Here is a 21,949-nt window from a genome sequence, read left to right as displayed (position 1 = left end):
GATTACAGTCCTCCATGGCCATTTTCTGCTGTTATAACACAAATTACATCCATCTGTTTCTTGCTGGCCGCAGTTGTGTTTTGTAAAAAAGAAAAGCCTGGTGTTCTTGTGTGCCAAAGACAGACACAGAACGTCTCACAAATGGATGAGTGTTGATGGCGGTGAGTGAGAATGCACTGGTCACTCCCTTCACCACCTTACTTGGGGGGAGGGGGCTGGGGGTGTCGGGGGCCAAAACAAAAGCAGGAGGGGTTGGACCAGAAGGAGCTCCTATGTCGAGGAGGTGCAAACAGAAGGGGAGAAGAGATGCAGCAGAGAAGGAGAAGATGAGGCGCTCTCATTGTTTCCAGCTGGTTCCGGGCGTGGCCGCTGTAGAGTCTTCCAGTCTCTGACCTGTCAGCCAAATGTAGTTTTTTTGCATTGGGTCATGAAAATATCCCAAATAATGGTGATTTAATATGTTTTTCCGAAATGGTTCGCAGCTTCTGCCAACATTGGTGCTTAAAATGTAGTGATGACTTAATAGTCGCACCGGACGAGTGTTTTTGTCAAAGACTTGCCAACCTCGCAAAGAAAGAGCAAAAGGAAGGAAACAGGCAAGCCAAACTCATATTCATTCAGATTATTGGGATTTGTTTGCGGCAGCACAGTGGACGAGTGGTTGGCACGTCTGCATCGCAGTTCTGAGGTTTGGCGTTCAATTCTTGACTCGGCCTTCCTGTGTGGAGTGTACTCCCATATTCCCAAAACATGCTTGTTACAGGAGTTTTCCTCAACCCAATTGAGGCCAAGATGCAAGAAAATATATATTTTACCATTTATAAATAAATCATATTTTACAAAGTGTGTTGTGTGTATAGTTAAATGCAATCCTTGACTTTACCGGGATTTGATTGCAAAGCACAGGGCTGTGAGGTATTCCCAGTTGGCACGTCTCAAAAAGATAATGAAAGTGTCATTGACAGACTCGAAGCCGCACGGCTTAGAATAAAACCAAACCACTTGACTCTTAACCGCACTGTCCTTTTTTGGGGCAGCTTTCTCCCAGTCAGCTCATTATTGAATTAGGCAGTAAAACACAAGCTTGACATGAACCGCACGGCGCATCCCCTGTCGGGGTGGACAGCAGGGAAGATCATCTGCGGGGTGCTCCGTCAGCAGCCATTAGGATCCTCGGCCTGGTTTCCATTTGGACAATGATGCCACTCTGCGGTATGCTCCAGTGAAGCCTTCAAGTTTGGAGGAGACTTCGAAATCGGAGGTTTTCCAGGTGTGGAGTAGACACGACCGAGCCTAATTGCAGATTTAGTTGCCAGCATCTTGAACCTTCTGAGTGGCTGAAATGGCCTTACGGTCGGAGGTTACAGCGCCATCTGTTGCTTTGGCATGTACCTGATAGCTTGCAAATGTCTCTTTACATGGACAGAGACAGAGAATTCCTGTTTAAAAATACACACGGTGTGTACGTAATGGAGTCAAAGCAGATTAGGAGTTCCTATTCATCAACGGGTATCAAGGCTTTTATTCTTAGGTGATTGATGACCGGGGGGCTGGAGCGAAACGAGCCATGTGGCCGCACACATGCACACGTTCGGAGGCAATGTGCAACGCGCACACCTCCTCGACGCACTTTATTCCGGGCCTTTCCACACTCCCAACATTCCAGTGTCCGTATCTCACCGTGAGCCCCAACTGCTTTCAATCAGTCGGGTCACGAGGCTCTCCAGATGGGCCTCAGCTTTGGGCGGGACTGCTGTGGACGTGGTCGAGGGAGTGGGGTGGGGGTGTGGGGCTCCAATAGTCAACATACTTGTGCCCCTCTTCTCCATCCTCAGCCCACACCGCCCGGCTGGAATTGCGTCACCTTCTTCCTCAGAGACCGGCGCTGGACGGCTCGCCACCACTTGCATGTTTATTTCTGAGCCTCACACTGGTCCAATGTTTTTTTACTAGCTGCCATTTTCCATCGGTGCTTGTGTTTTGAAAAGACCACTGTGTGCTTTTTGGACAACCGCATAACAGGACGTGCTTTTTACAGCCTGATGAAGAAAAAAATAATAATTTGGCCAGCATTGCAATTTTGTGAAAGCTGAGGTCATCTGTTTTCACTTGGGCCACTGAGTACTTGATCTTGGACATGTAGACCGTAAATAAGAATATCCAACCTTCGGAGTCATGAAGCGGAGTATTTAATCAAACTTTCAGCATCATTGCGCTCAGCAGCCCACACGTCCTATCTGGTCATGACTGCGAAAGAGGAGGGAGAACAAGGAGATATGAACTCCTAATGTGCTAGCGCAATCAGTCCACAAGACTGTTAGTTCGAGAAATATGTTGGCATTGCTTACCTCCTCACATCGAACCCAAAACTCCACACAGCAGCATGAGCATTTTTGGAGTAGTTTCGTTACTCGAGTTGTTTTCATGGCCCGAAAGCTGCTCTTTGTCACCTGGTTATTACACAGCCTTCAATTCTAATTTGCTCCACATTCCCTTTTGCTTTTACTTTGTTTGTGAGCGTTACCTGGCGACAGTAAAACTAATCTCCCCTTTCCTCCCTGTCGTCATCACCCCCTACCCTCCGTCGCGGAGGTCTCACATTACGTTGTCTCATTCTCAGAGCCGAGGCCCGCTCGCTTAATACTGGAGTACTGGCTGCTACACCTCGGCTGCGGCACATCCGTGCGACAGGAAACAGTTGCACAGACTTGAACACAAACTCGAGGCATTACTCGAAACTCATCCCCTCCGGCGTGGCTCCTGACACCTTTGGGGAGGATGCTCGGGTCAGGTTGGCCTAATGAGTCAACCATTTGAGCTTGTTTCACACATGTACACATGCTGATAATCATAACATTGCAATTTGCCTTGAAGTATTTATTTAACCCCTTGCTGATTTCTGATATTTTTATTTTTTTATTTTCATCACCCCTATTTTTTATGTCATAACGTGACAAACCTCACAAATATAACGAAAATGAACATAAACCGCATTATGATAAAGTAATTGCCTCCTGAACCTAAAAACATTTTCCTTGGTGTCTATCTTGTGGCTCATTCATGAACACTGACCTTAACTAACGCCCAGGAGGTCCCAAGTTATTTGGATGCTGATTTGGCTTCTTTTGTAACCTCCTGGGTGTGTTGTCTTTGCACTCTTAAGAGTATTTTAGTTGGCCAATCACACCTGGCAAGCAAGCTTCATGATGCTTCCCAATTTTGAATTCAACAAATCTGATGGTAATCAAGCCAGGGTCTGGCCAGTGAAAGTGAAGTTGTCCAAAACTCATAAATCACTGTTAAGTCCCGGTTTAACAAGAATACTTATGAAACCTGGGGCCAGATGCGTTTTTACTTTTTTTTCTTCAAAAGTGGGTACAGATATACAGATTTTTGAAAGGAAGAACCTCACACCATGGGTTAATCACTCAGGAGAATCTTATAGTGACCCTTGACAGTCTGGCTATCTTTGATCGGAAGGAATCCTAGATTTGCCCCTGTTGTCATTATCTTTTTACTGTACCCCACTTTAAGGGATCAAAGAGTGTCTCTTGAGCCTGCCTCTGACACCATGGCGAAACAATCTGGTCAAAGGGATTGACTAAGTGCAGTTTGCTTAGTTTAGCCACTGATCTCTGCTTTGCTAACAGGATTAGAGTGGTTGGTGTTACCTCCACCCTTAGGTGATTGCTGTGGACCTACCGGGCTAGCCCGCCCTTGTCCACTTTCTGTTTGTGCTTTTACCAATTTCACTTTGTAGGTTTGCTGAACTAATGAGCTCTATATTTATCCCGATTTGTCAGTGTGTCATTACACCTTTTCAAGCCATTTAATCATGACCCTTTATCCTGTGCTTCTTATGTAAGAATTTGGAAGGTTAACAGCCTCCTGAAGAGACGAGCTGCATACTTTAGATTGCAGTGCTATTCTTCTCACTACTTGAAACTCCGCTCGGTTAAATCGTCTGACAGCTTAAGGGCAGGAAGCCGTTTTACTACGATGTAATCCTGTATTCAATTGGGAGGAACACTTATTGCCAGCAAAGAAAAATGTTCTCAACTGGCTTCTAGGGACTGTCTAGGTATGATTTTTAAAACACATGTAGCCTACTGCAGGTGCCCAAGTGATGATAAATGGTCGACATCCACCTGCTTGGCCTTTAGTCTCTGTTAAAAAGTGTCTTGTCTGTTGCTACTCACATCTAACCCTTCACCTTTCGCCCCAACTACGACACCTAATTCTATTGACTCGCCATGGAACACTCGTAGTATTTGTGTTTGTATGGTCATGCCGTGTTTATCGCCGCTGGGTTATTAAACGTGGGCGCAGCGTAGCCAGTAGATAGCATCCACTCTCCCGCCAACAGATTAGAAACAGATTTAATGCTTAATGGGTAGCTCTCGCTCAGTCAGGCCCACTGACAACCTCTGACGTCGACACCCAGCAAACGCCGCCTACCCCCTCCTCCCTATCAGACCAGCAAGCAGCAGTCAATGACACCGTGCAGCCATCTGTCGTTCAATCTGGATACGCCGATGTCAACCCCGGCAGACCTTTGTGTAAATTCTGCTTTACAGTAACACATAAGATGATGTCACATCACAGCCCCATTGACTTGCAGTCAAACCTAGTTTGACTCCTTTGTTTGTTCACGAAAAAGTGGGTTTTAGAGCAAGATTTTCAAATGTCATCCATGCAAAACGCTCATCATGAACATTGCTGGCTCTGTGTGTCAAATATTTCTGATGGAAATGTATCCAAGCACATTTATTCTTACATAACTAAGTCTCACATTATTTCACTTGCATAATACTGACTAAAGACTGACTGAATTACACTGGGTATGTTTGTGGTTGGGGAAGATATTGCCTGTTTGATTAAATCATAGTATGATAAGTCAGACAATACTGCCTTTTGTTATTTGCTCTACATTAGCCCCCAATATTGCTCCCAGGAACGTAAAAAGTGCAAGTGACAGTGCTAATAGGAAGCCTAATTGCATTACTGTTCGGGGGGGGAAAGGAAATAATAATTCAGCCTGAGAATAGCGTTTTCGGTTCTGGTCTTGCTATGTTTAGTTTGATGAAATCCATTATCTGTACTATTCTGAAGAACAAGGAAGCAATGCAGCTTTATTTTTTTCTTTATAACCAAACCAATAAAATTAAGACAAACATGACATGGTTCTAACGATTGAACTTGGTTTTAAATGCAATATGTCGGGCCTGTAATAAACCAAGATCCCTTGTAGAGGTATTTGAAGCATTAGCTAAAGTTACACAATCATCTCTTGTCATGTGTGTAACATATTCCGACGTTTTTTCAGGAAAGTACAATGGACGTTTTAGACCAAGTGATTTCCCAACCCGTCAACCATCAACTCGAAACCTGCTGGGTCTTCAGGGTCTCCTGGACAAACTCCTGGAGAAAAACATTCCAGAGAACCGCTGACCTGTTGCGTGCTCTCAGCAAAGATGTCTTGTCTTCAGCTCATCTGCCGCGGGTCCTTTGTTGCATAACAGTGTTCTGCTGCGAGACACATGGGAAGCAGAGAGCACAGGGCTGAAAAGGAAAAAAGCAAAGATTGTTGCTCTTGTAAAGTGCGCCTCAAGACAGCCATTAAGACGCACAACTCAATGAATGCTTTGATCCAGCTAGATTCCTCCATGAAATGCGCTCTCAGAATGAATGGAAGATGTCTCGAGTCACGTAGCCAACTTCTCTGCAGCGCACAGACTAGATGGAATTGAGCATGGCCGGGTCACTGAAAGTAAAACTCCACAAGGTGACGTTACCGCTCAGCTGAAAGACGACATTCTTTTCTCCTCGGCTAATAAAGAACACTGTTTGGTTACACCTGCCCCTCCCTGAATAAATCTCATGTCTGTCTATCTGTCTGTAGCAGTTCACTTGGACTCCGATGAACTCCTTGGACAAAGTTGAAACCGCCCAAGCCATATGTTCCCTCTAGGGATGACAGTTTATCTGTTATTTTTCAACAATCAAAATATTTTTATCCCCAGAGGATAGTGACCATTAATTTACAGATTCTATTCCAAGACTCTTAAATCATCCTCTTCAATGTTGCCTCCCCTAGATCCCTCACAACCACTTCCTCAACACATTTGTACCGAGCCCAACCCTTGTGTAGCGCTGCAATGTTTAGATTGAATCCTGACGGTCCGTAACAGAAATGTGACATCATCGGCATTGGGATCCAACAATGAATGGCCTCGTCGTTGCAGCTGTCTGCGCTTCCCAAGCATCGACTCAGTGGAAGGTGATTTGTAACAACAGCATCCAGCTGTGGAGAGTGCAGCTACAACCTCAGGCAAAAGATGTTGAATGATACAACTAAGTCTCGCTCACCTACAGAAGTACCCTGGCCAAAATACTGTCTTCATTCCTCTGCGAAGACAGTTGAAGGGAAATATGGAGTCTTGTTCCCTTTAGAATGTCAGGAATAATCTCAACGCAGCTGAAATAAAACTTTGTGATCCTTGGAAACCTTTTGGGTTTTTTACGGGGGCCGTGACTTTATATTTATGATTCGCTACATCAAGATGGATACCTTGGCTCGTTCTCGCCGTCCTACAGTCGCCAATGTCGGGTTTGCAGGGACCGAACATTGAAATGATTTGCAACATTATGCCACTGAGTCACCAGGCACGCATGTCTGAACTGATGAAGCCAAGCACAGTAAAGGGCGCCTGGAAAAGGAGGGAGTCAAGGCACACCCTTGGATGGATTGAATATGGCAGTTCGCCTGTTCTCCAGTGTCCCTTTCCTGTCACTAAACACTCAGCTTTGTAAAAGTGGCATAATTTACAGGTGTGCCTATAGCTTAGTTTCCACCAAGCAGTCCAGTTGAATCATAATAATGGTATACTTACCAGAGACCTACAGATGCTTAGTTCGCAGACGGACAGATGCAGTTCAGTTGAGTTTGATACAGTATAGTTTTCATAATTGGTCCATCCTCATCAGGCTTGTGTTGGGGGTTAGAGTTATTTCTAAATTTATTCAGTTGAAATTATTGGTAAACAAGCTAACCATACTGTATCACTGTGGCCAGTATGCCAACCAAATTATGATGAAAAATTGAACAGTATCCATCCTTTCCCTACACCGTTTATCCTCATCGGGGTCGAGAATGAGCTGGTTCCTATCCCAGCTGACCATGGGCAAAAGGGGGAGTACATCCTGGACTGGTCACTGGCCAATCACAAGGCGACAGTAACAATAGGAATGCTAAAAAAAAGTCTCTGCTGGATTGACACGCTTGGTGGAAATAATGTTTGTGTTGGATGAAGGGTGTGTCCCACAGTAGAGAACTTCTCCTAACCAATTCCAGATCAGTTAGCACCAGTGAATCTGAGATGCAACCCTATCCTCAAGCTCTAGACGTGTGACTCTTCCTAAAAAACTGTCACAAGAATGGCAGCTGCTGCTGCCTGGGCTGCGCACATTCTTATCAGGCGGCGCGCAAGGGATGTAAACATGGGAATGACAGATGTGGCCAAAGTGCGCTCATACTAGGATGAATATTTCAAGTTCCTTCACATTGCAAAAGTGTATTTTTAGAGATGGTGATTATCTCTCCTGTCCTGTCTGAATTTTAAATGGCTACTGTGAATATTTCACAGAGCCTAGCTGAAGATGACATTGCTGCTTTGGGTCTGTCCTAAATATGTCTGCTTTGCTTTCATTGCTTTAGCTGGATTGAGAACCAACATTTTGACCGTGGTCAGTCAAATATATATACAACCAGCATTCCCAAAATGTAGGACATCAATGGTTTGTCTTCTCTGCTTTGCAGAATGGAAATTGACGAATAAGCTGTCATTTTGTGGTAGTATTCTTCAAGGGTTTTAAACATGACAACTATATATTGACACAATTATGCCGCTAGCCTCCACATTTCACCTGTTCATCAAATCCTTGCTTTGTTACAGTAAACCTGCATACGCCCCAATAAAGCCTGCCCCACAGGTTGATCCAAAATTGATTTGCTGATGAGCTGTCAGGCATCGTGATAGCATTGTACTTTGTGTCTCCGGCTAGGCGCTGCTTCCTCAGTTACATGCAGCAGGTATGCACTAAGAATGTGCATACTCTCACCCTCTGAGTGTACAGTGGTCCCACCTCAAACCTCAGCCGTTGATTTCCAGGATCGACTTACAGTAAGGCTATATAGGCTCTTTTATGAAGCCCGTGTTGGCTCAAAGGAGTCTTTCAGACTTTCAAAGTTTACATTCAGAATGGACTGGATGGTAGTCTATGTGTCTTGAATCAGATGTGTGTCTGCAGAATTCTGATTGCTGAAGTTTCCAGACGTGGGCGGTGTCTAATGGAGGGTGAATTTTGCCTTTGTTTGTTCATTTTTTGCCCCACCACAGGTCATCAAATTTCAACTGGTTTGCTTTCCAAAAATGTAGTTTCTGGCTTTTGTTGCGTCAGATGAATTTGGCGGCTTTACTGTTTCTTTGTGTGTCTCATACCAACAACCACCATCTCTGGCAAGCTACCCAATCGATTATTTCAGTAATTCGGAGTTGGTTTGGACCTCTCGATCGTTTTGGACAACTACGTACTACCAACTTTGTGAGAACACATACACACAGTAGTGCAGTAGAGTATTGTGTATCAATGTTTTCCTTTAAGTGATGTGGGGCCTTGTGAGTGACATCAGCAGCTCCATTTTCGACCTGGTAACATATGCACCATGCTCCTTAAAGTGTTTTCATTTTGTATTTGTGTGTTTGGCTACTTGTCCTGATCAATAAACAGCTGAAAGTTAGAAAAGCTGAAATTGTGGCTCCCCTTGAAATCGACCAAGCTATGACTCGAAAATTGAAAAAAACGTAAGTGAGGTTACTCACAAGTCAAGGTACCACTGCACTGAATCGAGGCGTTTGAATTGAGACTTCACAACACCACAAACACATTTTCTTTTGTTGTTGCTTGGGAGCAGCTGCACACGAGTGAATGAGCCGGCTACTGAATACTTGATTGGCAGAGGCATTTGTGTGGCTGGAGTCAGAGGTCGTCGGCAGACAATTGTCCACATCAGGGAGAGCTCCTTAACTGTGGATCTTGTCTATGTGTGCATGGTTCATGCAGACACACACAAACCCTTTGCTCCACACTGTTTTTGGGTGAGCGTCCAACCCAAACCCAAACTCACTGCAACCACAGTGAAGGAAATCCCCTTTATTTTTTTCCCCACCAGGATATTGGATGGTATGTTTCTTCTGCGTGCAGCTCATCTGTTCTCCACAGCAAACTATGACCCGCCATTATTGTTGTTGCCAGTGGAATTGACGTGACGCATGGGCTCATTAAAGCGCCATGGACAGGAGGCACGGGGAGTTACAGCGATAACATTTGGAGTTGTTGGATGGTGACTCATGTTTGAGTAGGACGCTTGTCAGAATGAAAACACAGCTGGCGACATGCTCCTCCTCAGAGCACAAGTGTGAACCACCGGCATTGTGTTCTCCTAAGGATTTGGCAGCGGAGGGGAAGTAAAGAGGTACCAATGCATGGGGTATTTATTCACGTCACTTAGTGGCAGTATAATACAGACATACTGATTTATGTACGACGACGCACTGCAGATTTAAAAATCCCAAAATCAAACAAGAAGATTTGGAAATATGAGCCCATGGCTGAAAACGTGAGATGCATCTGTTTCATATATGGTCACATTCCTAGTAGACTGATCATGGTCAACCTAATTGGGAATGTTAATGTGTTGCAGCTTATTTGCCCTGAAGTTTACATTCAATCTTTCCATAGATTTCTGCATTGTTTAAAGATGTTCCCAAACAAATTCTCGGATTCATTTCTTTCCCCCCTCGGCAGCCTCATTTACCTCCCCTTCTCTTCCAGGCGAGAAGGTGCACCCTCACTGCCTCCTCCATGTGCAATCGCATTACAAACCCTTCAGATTAAGTAGGCTATTACAACGTGACCTCCTTCACTTATCGGCGTGGCACTTTTTATTTTATTTTTTAATATTCGAGCCATTGCTCATTGGATTTTATTAAGTCAATTCAATGGAGAAAGTTGATTCCAGATTCTGTATGAGTAAATTACAAGCATGGTCATGCACTGAAAGAAATTCATAAATCAAGGTCCTGCCCTAATCCGACCAAAGATGAGAGCAAAATAAGATCGCCGCTGCCTCCCTGTTGACGGTGGGATTTGCGCCCACTGATCCACCCTCCTGTGTGAAGAGGGGCTTTTATGGGTGTGCACTTGCATTGGGCACATAACGGGAGCAGTCTGTTGGCCGGCTCTCATTAACCGGCCCTTTTGTTACAGTAAACCATACCTTGCGGAAGCCAGATGCAGCGTGTCCAGATTAGATCCTACACCCGCTAGGAGTCTTGAAAAGCCACCCCTGAATCAGGCCTAATCCCCACAACAAGACTTTCTCTTTTCTTCATCCGCCTTTCTCTCTGCATCGCACAGCTGCAGAGACACACAAGGCAGGGAATTGGTCATTGTAGCTTTGAGAGCTGCATCTCTAAACCCAGAGGCAGGTCCTGAGCCTTCGATTGAGACTCTTAGTATGGAAAAAAAAGATTCTTACTCACCTGAAATGCTGATTATTAAACGTAACGTGCAGATTGCTACAGATAGGTTTTGCCAGTCGAACTTGGCTGTAACAAAGATTTGCTCAGGCCAACCAATCAAAGGACTTCAAACTGAAAATGCTGAAGTGATCGTGGGACAGTGCTCCAGGCCTCCAGCCCTGGGACAACCAATTTGAAATCTGATTGGTTAAATAAACAGTCCACTTGATGATATAGTTGACGTCCCATGGGGTCAGCACTACTGGTTATGAAGGCCCTGGACAGGTTAGATTGGCATGGCAACACAGACGCTGAATTCTGAATTTACAAAAAATGTAAAACCCACATGGATGGACTGGAAGCTGTACAGCCAAGAGAAACACTATGAAAAAATAAAGAGAATAGATGTTGGGAATAACAATTGTAAGGAACGAATATCATAATTGAGTTTGTAAAGTGCTTCTGATAGTATTTAGGCCAGTGGAGAAGGCCTTACCGGCACAAACAGTCTAAACCCAATCCAGATATTAAATCAGATGTTTACAGATTTTGGGGGGTTTGCATTATTACACAAAGCAGAGTCGCAGATAATCATTTAATAAACATGTTCAATCTGGTTTTCCTCTCTGAGATGAGTTCCACTACTCTGATAACTCCATTTGGTGTTTGTTTATAAGGATACTGTTCCAAGCTTGTCAAACGTGGAAAAATATTCTCAACTTGTCTTGGGAAGACTGTGGGAAATTTTCTCCATTCATTCAGAATAGTGTTTTGTTTAGGGCAAAGGCCACTGATGTTGGACCTGAGAGCTGGTCCTGTTGGCTCACCGTCTTTATTGGACTTCATCCCCAAGGTGTTTGATGGGCTTCTTCCATAAAATAAATAAATCATCAATAAATAATCAGAATAGGCCATTTTGGACCGTGTGGTTTACACTGGGAACAGAAAGGTGTCTTCCCCAAACTGCTAACACAATCTTGAAATCATCTCTAATTCTTAACCCTCACAAGTACTCAAATGTAAGTACTTGTACTTGTACTCGTACTCAGTCTGAAAAAGTGACTGAATACGAGTTCCCCAGCGTTGTCTTAAGTTTGACACAGCTGCAGTCTGCATGTTGTCTTTGGCCCTGCTTGTCATGTTGCGGTCATTTACAAAAAGATCAGGCAGGGATTCCAGGATCCAAACTGCACTGTTAGGGTTTGACCGCAAGCGGGACCCGTGCAGCGCGAGATAACAATGAAGGGGTCTGACAAGACCTCCCAAAACGTTGCAACACAAACTTGAATGTGTTGTTTAGCTATTGGCGGCGACACCCCTGAACACCTGGTGGTGGGTCGCAGGTGTCTTGCAGCGCTGTGCTATTGCATTATTTATTCTGCATGATTGAGCTTTTCTTGGCTTGGATTTTACACCTCAATGGCATCCCATAAAGTTCTTCAAAGAATTTTAACAGCTGGTGTTAAAGAGCCGCAGACGTTTTTACTGTGTGTTGAAACACATCCTTTTAACCTGTTGCCGTGCTCGTGGCAAATTAAATGCACACTGGTGGGTTTTGATTGTCAATATATTCCAGACTCTATAGGGCTGCATAGCCTTTGTTGTGTGCTCTTTGTTTGCGAGCCTGTTGCCATGACAGGTCTCCAAACTGGCCAAGTCTGAAGAACACAATTAAAATAGTACAACTTGACTCTTCCGCTCAGACAGTGGTGAGAAGTAACAAATACTTCTTTTATGTACTGTAGTAAGTTTTCTTTGCGTCTTACACTGTTAGGTGGAAAGAAAACCGGAAAAAAATGCTAACTTAGCATTTTGCCTTACCCAGTTCAGTGTTCACCGAACTATGGGAACACGTTTTGAGCATAAAAATCGAATAAATGCTAGCTAGTTCTTGATTTAAAAAAAAAAAAAAAGAAAATAGTCACGTAACGCGATTTGTTTTTTCGTCTTTTCAGTTTCAGTACTATGTAAATTATAAAAACAGGTTTTGTACATTACTGACAGTTTTACTTCCTTACTTTTACACTTATGTCTTATTTTGCACAAGTATCAGTACTTCTTTTTAAGTACAGTGTGTCAACTCTTTAGCTAACGTTGCACTCGGCCGACCGTGTTAACTACAATACCCAAGATGACGCCAATGATCCGAAAATCTGAAGCAACTCTTTTGCCAGGGCATTAAAACGCGACCTACTTTTCCCACATGTAGTGTAAATAGAGAGCGGCCACATCCAAAACACAGATACACAAATCCTCCTTTTCACCTTCTGCCATGGATTTGAACTCGTAGCCAATTGTAGTCCATCCTCACCCCAATTGTGTGGTCCCCATTCAGAGGAAGTTGAAGTGGGACCATGTCATCACACACTAACAGCTATGGAATCACATGGACGTCAGCGGTCCAATGGCTGATATTGTTGAGATCAAGTTTGTTGCTGTGACAACGGCGGGTATAATATTTCTGCCTTGTTTGCGCATAGGCATGGCCAAGAGCGAAATGGAAGTTTCCTGCCACAAGACTGTTGCTGATCATGTGTTTCAGATTTGACAGAATCCCCGTCAACTTACAAGATAGCATGTTGGCTTCAAATTGGAAGCGCTTGCCGTGAAATTGTGAAATCGCTTTTGTAAAAATGGAAACAGCCTGTGGTGTTTTTCCAAATTCCTTTTTGAATGCAGCAGTTCCAAAATAAAAAATAAAAAAAACATTCTTTTGAGTCTAACTGCCGCTAAAATGACAGTTGGGCCTTTTTCTATTCCTGCCTTCTTTTCCATAAGGAATATCACGTGCTATATTGGGCTCAATGCGGTAACCGGATTCTGCTAACCAAATTGCAAGGGGAACATTCCACGACTGAGGTTCCTGTTGATGTTGTTGTTCACGCTCACGCCGCTGTCTCCAATATTCCCCGCAATCAAAATAGACTGCTGTTTACATTTACACCGCATATGCTAGCGCTAGGCTAAGCAAGCATACAAACCACACGGCTTGTTGATGGATGTGCGTTGGCTGCAGTTGGATGGCGAGCTTGTTACCACTGTGGCTGTTAATTACAGCAGGCCACAGGGGAAAGTGTGAAGAAGCGTCACGTTGGTCCTTTGGGCCACCGGCGAGGGAAAGACCCATCCGCTCCAGTAGATGTGTTCCAGTAAAAGACTAGCCCCGAAGGCTAAACCATCATAGTTAATTAAATCTGCTTTCTCACAGCTTCCGCTAAATTTTCAACCATTCTACACAAATTCGTAACCCGAATTTGTATGCACGTCTGACCGCACCATTGATAATTCATAAGTCCACTCATACACTCTTGCTCTGTCATGACATAGTCGTACATGAGCCACTTTTCACCTAATATTTGCATGTAGCGTCAACACAGTGTACGAACACATTCTCAATTCCTAACCCAGTCTATTGTCCTTTACTGAATTCCTCAATTAAAGCATAACACATTCACAATTTCACAAATCCCAATTTTATTGAAATGTCATGCTTGAATACACATACACATTTTAACTCCAGACTATTGATTATTATTATTGATTCCCACAGATCAGCAATAAAAGCATCTATTTGGAAAGGTGCCGATTACCAATGTATTCATGTCCCTACAAAATCATCTTGATCAGGTTGCATCTTTTAATTGTCCACTCAATTGTTATTGATTCCACCTGAGACCACCTGACTGTCAGTGCCATTCTGCCTGTAGAGTCAGGAGGCGAGTGAGCGATGTGGAGATGGAGGAGACAGGAAAAGGAAAGGGGCAGCCTGGTGTGCGAGTTTGCCTGTGAGTATGTTTGTGTGAGCACACTGCATACCTCAGAGTTGTGTGTGGCCAGTGGGTGGGTGCGTCAGTCAGTCAGCCGTTCAGTCGGTCGGTCCCGGCTCTCCGCAGAACACTGGGCTGCTGAGTGGAAGCATCAGCATGTGTCTGCGGGACGTCCCGAGGAACGAGTTTCAGGAAGGATGGATTAGCTAAAGACCAACCAGGAGGGGATTTTTGGATACGCTTAATCCCGTCATCTGGTTCCCACCACGCCGCCTTGGCTATGCCATGCTGGCCCAGAGGAACGGGCTTCCCACGGGCTGCAAGCCGGTTCCTCTCAGGGATCTCGCCGACTTGAGGGACGCCGACTCCGAGGGCTGCTGCTCCCTCTCATCGTCACCCTCGTCCGGAAGTTGTCCCTGGGCTCGGCTGGCTGGGGTGGACTGCTGCTTGTCGGAGCCGTACTGCCTCTGGTTCCAGCTTTTGGCCAGAGCCTACTGGGGTGAATTGGAACTGGGGCTCAAGAGTTCCACCCGTGGCGTCTCCTGGGCTCGGCTGCGGGAAGCCTCTAGAAAGAACTGCGTGCGATCGCGGGTAAGCCGCATGGGACCATGAAAGCATCCCTCTGCAATTTGACATTCTGAAGGAGGTGCGCGGCAGAAATTCCTGGATGTGTGCTTACTTGAGGCTTTGAGGAACACTCCGGTGTATAGTTTTACATAGGAGGCATTCAGCGGGGAGGAGACTTTGTTGTGCTGTCTGAGGAATTTTCTGTGCGTCATCCTGCTCCCTTGTGGCAGCGCCGTCCTGCTTTATTGACCAATATCTTTGATTGTGGGTTTATTCGGTTGCATTAAATGACACTGGAAACCTCACAGCGCGCCCTCTCGGAAATAAAAGGACCACGCGTTATATTCTGTGTGGCTGAAAGCAAGTCAGTCATTGTTAAAGCTGGTGTATTCAAGGCATATTTTCCTGCGATAAAGTGACTAATGTTAAATGTCTGCGGTCGGGGAGGTTTGGAAAGGAAAAGTGCGAGGGAGTTGCGTGAGGTAGATGGATGACGTCAGCCGCTCAGGGGCTGAGTCAAGCTAACAAAAACATACTTTTGGAGCGAAAACGGACGAGCGGTGACATTCTAACTCAAGTCACGGCGCTGAGCTCGCATACATGAAGACATGCAAATCTGTCGTCCTGCGGTCTGTCGTACCATCCCGGACCCACCCCTAAGTGAACCTTAAAGGGGTCAGGTTCCAGACTCTCCTGTGATATAGGCACCATCTAAATATATTCTTTAATCGTTTTACCCCACCTACATGCTTGAAAAGCGTTGTAATGTGTTGAAACACCTTTTAAAATATTCTTTTGCACCTGTTGTGTCCCTCTGGCTATCAAGAAATTAGAGACTATCATATAACATCACTTTAGAGGAAACAAAGACACACGACTCTCTGGCTTGCACAGTTCTCCAAATAAGAGGCAACCCTCGTCATTTCATCTAACGAAAGTTATCTAGCTAAATGCTAACATGTAAAATAGCATAGATACTATGCTAAGCTTAACCTTGAAGCGACAGCCTCCGTTACAACAGAGAGCAACATCCACCATTTCTCACAGGCATTTATTCTCTGTTCTGTGGAAACGACGACGACTGCAGCTTTTTCTCTGCATCTTCTTCTTGCTCTAAATGATGCCGCCTCCCTTCAAGTAGAGATCTGCACTGCCCCACATGTTGTGGCACAAAGAGGTATATTTAGAGGTATATATCTTCCTGTAACAGAATGCTGTCTCTTGCCTCTTCTTTACAATTCATCACAATTTGCTATATGGAGAGACCCCGAAGCCTCACTGAGCTAAATAGCTCAGCTCTTACATAACGCAACGTTCAATTATTTTTTAAGCCTGAAACCAAACAAACGGCAGAGTTAGACGACGTCAGCTCCGCTGTGACTATTGCTGAAGATTTCAGCCGTCAGAGCGTGAAGCCCACACCCACCCTTCTCCCCGAGGACCTCCACATCTGCTCCTCCTAGCCCGGGCGGGAACTGGCGGTGGAAAGGATGGCTTTGTTTTGGACTCATACTTATTAAGCTTGTATTTTAGTAGATGGGAGACTCATGGCTGGCTGTCATGATGGTAGCTTGAGCTGCAACATCTGACCTCCCTCATGATTACTTCATTGATGGATGTGACGTAAGTGTCACTCTCGGGATTGGTATGTCAACATGATGTAAATTAGCCGACTTGCGACGTCATAATTCGGGTTTACAGAAATTTCACTAGGAGGCAGACTGCAAAAGGTTTACTTTGTAGTGCAATTTCTCTTTTGGGTGGGCAGGCACTCCAGACATGCAACTGTTTGTGTACAAGCAATTAAAAAGTCAATTTTTCATCGTATAAGCCCGAGTGCAATTAGGTCTGATGTTGAGCACGCACGAGTGCATCATTCACGCGTTAGCATTCAAGCGTTGTTGTTCTCCCGCCCAAGTCGCTGTAGGAATGCACAAGATAAGTCTCTCATCAGGCAAACATGCCGGAGAGCCCCGCAAAGCCCCGAATGCGCAATAACCAGAGCCACATGTGTGCATGTGTGAAGCCAGAGGCAAAAAACAAACAGGCTCTAAATGGCAGGGCTTATTATTTTGACAGACACTGTTTTCTCTGAGTCTAACCGCAGTTAAGAAACACAATAATGTGTATGCGTGCGTGCATGTGCGTTTGGACTCATCCCGGGATGCCAGACATTCCTCGCCGAGCGTAATGACGGATGTTGTGCGCCTCTTGTCTGCGTGTCAATCTCAAGAGTCGTTTTAAATCCACTTGCAGTATCAACCACTGTGGCTGAATGACAGTTGTTGACATAGAGGTGCTATATAAAGGCTTCATTTCTTCGGGATGCCAAGTGTCGAGCTGACGTTAAATTGAAGAGGATGAATTATGGGCAAGGTCACTGTTGTGTTTTCATGGGATAACCTTTGAAAACAATATTGTTCACACATTTCAAATATATGAAGCCATATAATGGCCCAATTAAAGCCCAGGAAAGTACAGAGAACCTCCACCTTTTGCAGTTTGCTATTCACAAATTCACATTGTATCCTCAGATAGTCACTGAAAAATATCGTCATACTTTTTTGATCTTTGTCCTAATATGTCACAAAATGTAACGGCGGCTAAACAAAAGTAGAAATTAGTGTCAAGGACACATGTCGAAGTGAGTTAGGGAGGAGCTACGTTTAGCCTGGGTTGTTAGAGCAAAATATGGAGAGTCTCATAATTGTTCGAAAATGTGTCAATTTACAGTTTGCCCTATATATTGAATATATGTGTGATCAGTATCTAATCGCCAACGGGGGCAGGGGTTGATAATGTCAATTCCTTATTGGGACGTATATGCCTCAGTATAAAAATATATTCTTTTTTTTTTTTTTTTTCAACATTAGCCGTGCAGCCCGGGGCCACTGCTATAGAACATGGACAAATGGCTGAAAATTGACAATCGATTTCTGTATTTTTTTCCAGGGCAAACAGAAAGATGGGCCCAACCAGAGCGATACGTCGGTCGTGGCCTCTCCCGGGCCAGAGGAGGAGCCGTTCTCCTGGCCTGGGCCCAAGACGCTTTGCCTGCGCCGGACCGCTCAAGGCTTCGGCTTCACTCTGCGCCACTTCATCGTCTACCCGCCCGAGTCTGCCGTGCACAACTCTCTCAAGGTAACGGAGAGGCGCGGGAGGAAAGTGGCCACTGAGATTAGTGTGTCACTCAGTGTTGCTATGGATAGACTGGAGGAGTCACAGAAAGGCATAGAAAAGGATGTCCTTGGGAATTTTCAAACACCTGTTGTGAATTTTGCCAAGTAGTGAAACATTCAACAGTTCAAAAGTTTAGAGAAGGTCAAATGAAGTTCACCTGTAAAAGTTATAATGCATTTTCAAGCCCAATTTTTTGTGTAATGTCAGTAGCTGGAATGTCTTGTTTCAAAATGGATTTGCGTTCACCTCAGAACTCACACGGGGCACACGCAAGTTAAGGACGACTTATTTCATTTTCCCCAAATGGGAGCTAAGAAAGAATTCCCGTTGACAAGACGCAGGACGGGAACAACAACAATAAGGACGTGACGGGAATCGCTAGACTCAACTAATGGCCCGCAGATGGGCGGAACAGCAGGCAGGGCGGGGATCCGATTGGCTGATGGGAGCAGGTGGAACTAATGACACGGACAGACAGGAAGTCCCGCTGACAAACAAGGAAGGAATGCTCCCAGAACAACACACGCATCACTTGATCTTTTCAACGGCTGACAGTCTGTTGTGTATCCAATTGAAATGAGCCAGATTGTGTATTTTTCTTTTCGCAGTTTAAAACACTTCACTGGCGTGGCTTTGAGGATATATTTTGCGTTCTTTTACGACCCCATAAAACTGACACACACACACCAAAGAGTGCAACCAATCCATATAATTTCATAGAATTGAGCATCATGCGAATGCAAAATTGGAACAGAAATTGCGTAGAGAGTAAACAAATACTGTGTTAACACACGCAGCAGCAACACATACAAACAGAGAGCTGGAAATAATGTTTTCAGATTAAGCAATTTCAACGCTGAAATTAAATTATTTAAATGTACTGTACTCCGTATTTGGTTGAGTCTTCTCTAAAACCATCGTGGAAACTCATCGTAGTTCAGGAAACTCCATACAAAAATTATATGAATATAAGAAAATAAATAGATATACACATATTGTATATACACATATATTCAATATGATATATATATATCCATCCATCCATCCATCCATCCATCCATTCAAACGTTCAGTTCAAAACATTGAGAAATGTTCGGCGGACGAGCATAAAAAAACATCAGTGTCAATGTCATCGGGCACCGAGCACTGTGACATATGCGCTGTGCAGCTTCCTAAACCAAGGACCTCCAACCTAAGCATAAACTACAAACTACAATTCCTCCTGCCGTTGAAAACAGTTGCATAAACAGTGGCTTCATCGAAGCACTAACGAGGCCATGCAAAGGTTTCTGCTTGATCCCACCTGGGGCAATTGCCAGTCGTCCTCTGGATCACATCGGCAGTTGCCAATGTGCTTTTTTTTTTTTGGTACTTATCCCGATGTCCCAGGCAGCATTTGGGTCCACTGGTTTGCAAAGGCTTTTAGTTCCTAAATAGGCCAGAGCTTCTATGGGAACACGTCAACAGCCTCTGAAGGGTCTTTTTAATGGCGACATGCCAGGTCCAACCTCTCGAATGGCCCTCACTCACTCACGTACATGAACCGTGTAAGTACACATATGAAAAGTGACGCCTACAATGCTTCGGAATTGATTTATCTTGGTCTCATTTTTTTTTCTTTCATCACACAAACCGCATTAGAGCAGGAGTGTGTTGACTTTTTCTATCCACTGTTCATGGGCTGCACAGCGGCAAATAAATGATCCCATGATGCAACCCAGTAGGCAAGGGCGGGTTAACACGCGTCCACTCCAAGTGACTTTTTAAGGATGCGGGATTGGAGCCGCGGACTAATGGCAGGATTTTAGGGTGGGGGGGTGTGGATCATCTTGAAGGCAATCAAGACGGTTTAAGGAAAATCTGGGATTTGCAAGTGATTGTGGGATTTTTATCAACAGGGGCTTAGGAAAGTGTTGTTTTTATTGCTGCGTGAACAGCACTTGGGTCGCCACACACATGGAAAAATCTGCAATCTTGCTCAAGGGACGCAGGTAGCATTTGCGTTTGTGTGTGGAGCCGAGGCCTGTTTAGGGAGTTGTTGGCGCTGCCTTTCTGCTGACTGAGGGGAAATGGTCACATTTGGCCAATGAAAAGAATTGCTGTTGCTCTGCCTCAAGTTTTACTATGTTGTTGAACTATAGCCTGCTTCTTTTTGAGAGGTAGTAACACTAAATGAAAAAAAAAACCTGATTCCCCCTCTCTGTTTTCTTCTCTAGGATGAAGAGAATGGCAGCCGAGGTAAGTCTGAAAAATGTCTTTAAGGAAAAGAAAGATGGAAATAGATGAAAAGTAGACAAATAATAGTAGGGAATCGAAAATACACAAATATTGGGATTTTTTTAGACGCAACAATTAGAGAGTTCCACAATATTACATGTAAATATACAAATGTGACCAACAAAAACAAGTACTGCATGAAAAATGCACAAATATTGGGGGGTGAAGGGGGGAATTACATTTTGCTGCTTAACTCGTATTCCAAAAACGTAATATTAATCAGAATGATTAAGAAAAAATGAAAATATTAAATTTGTTTAAAATGAAGAAAATTCAGGAAGGAAATTCTCAAAAAGTAACCCTTTTCTTTTCATTTTTCTTTTTTTTTCGACATAACTGCAGTGAGCTGTATCAAACGAGGAGAGACAGTCCATTAGCTGCGCTGCATTCTCACACGCCCTCTTCATTACGGCCTCGAGATGCGTCCAACTAAATATCTTATTGGTTTAACGCTTCTGCCGGGCCCGCCCAATATATTCCCATTCACGCCCTGTCATACATGCGCTGATTTCCCTCGGGACGCGCCGCCTTGCAGACTGTCAGCAAACATCACGTCCATCAATCAAAACGAGTCAAGACAGACGCGCCTGACACATCCTCAATGTCGCCGTCTCGGAATTAACCAGCAATTTAAAGAAAAAATACACAAAAATATTAACTTTATTCACGCATTTCAAAATAGAAAATCACGGGAATTTTGCAACTGTGGTCATTAAAATTCAACAAAAGCTTAAAAAAACACAAATGTTTTTTATGAAAAAATATGCAATGAAAAATACACCAACACAAAATGAAAAAAAATACTTTTTGGAAAACATTTGTAAAATATTACATCTAAAACATGATGATATTATATAAAAACACCAGTATTAGGATTTCAAAAAAAGATACTGGGCAAAAAAAAAAAAACAGTACAAAAATATGTAAATAAAATGACAAATATTCCCATCGTTCCCACGTGTCCCGTTCGGCTCGTTTAAGGACATTTTCCGCCTCGTGTGTAACTTTGGTTAGCGGCCTCGCAGGTGGGATTGTGCGCCTCACTTGGACAGCACAAGTTTGAAGTGGGCGGCTAATCCCGCTGTTTTCTTTATGACACGCCTCCTTACAGGAAATTATCCTTCCTTCCGGCAGCCGCGTCGCACGCAGATGTCATGACATCGTTTATCGCTAATGCACAAGAGCCCCGACAAACCATCCGTGCGCTTTCCGTGCTTCCAGGAGGGTGACATCTTGAACGTATGTTGAAACTATGTCATCATCATTAGCTGTTCCCGCTCTGTTCGGTTCTTGATGGTAGCAGTCGAAAGAGAGCACATGAGATACCGCTCGCTGCTTCGGACGTGCCGTTGTGACAGTGAATTTGCTCGTGTCATCACAAAATGGAGACGTTGGCAAGTAGTGCAACAGATCCTGGCGCGTACATCTGGATACATTTTCTTGAACTTGGAGGAAGGAATGTGTTTTTCATTGAAGCCCTCATTCTTCATGCAACCACGGGCCAAGCCTTGACAGCTGATGACAGGAAATCAAAGGAAAGCACCAAGCAATAGGGCTCACAATAATACAAAAAGT

The 21,949-nt window shown here is 44.3% G+C and overlaps 1 protein-coding gene across 4 annotated transcripts in view; it reads left to right on the top strand.

Moving 5' to 3' along the window:
• arhgap21a (Rho GTPase activating protein 21a) overlaps window positions 1-21,949 on the top strand; it is a 52,921-nt gene that overhangs the window by 11,587 nt on the left and 19,385 nt on the right. For 2 of the 4 annotated variants that reach the window (XM_086020277.1, XM_086020276.1), the window contains exons 1-3: window positions 14,480-14,941; window positions 17,870-18,058; window positions 20,314-20,335. In XM_086020277.1, the coding sequence (XP_085876403.1) occupies window positions 14,636-14,941; window positions 17,870-18,058; window positions 20,314-20,335 (517 nt within the window). In that variant the 5' untranslated portion in view covers window positions 14,480-14,635. Of the gene's footprint in view, window positions 1-14,479; window positions 14,942-17,869; window positions 18,059-20,313; window positions 20,336-21,949 lie in introns of those variants that run through there. The other 2 variants (XM_086020280.1, XM_086020279.1) reach the window with 1 other exon arrangement.

The sequence above is a fragment of the Filicampus tigris genome, chromosome 21, assembly GCF_054856515.1.
Source record: "Filicampus tigris isolate MCC_2025a chromosome 21, RoL_Ftig_1.0, whole genome shotgun sequence".
Taxonomy (NCBI): Eukaryota; Metazoa; Chordata; class Actinopteri; order Syngnathiformes; family Syngnathidae; genus Filicampus; species Filicampus tigris.
This window is presented reverse-complemented; position numbering and strand designations above follow the sequence as displayed.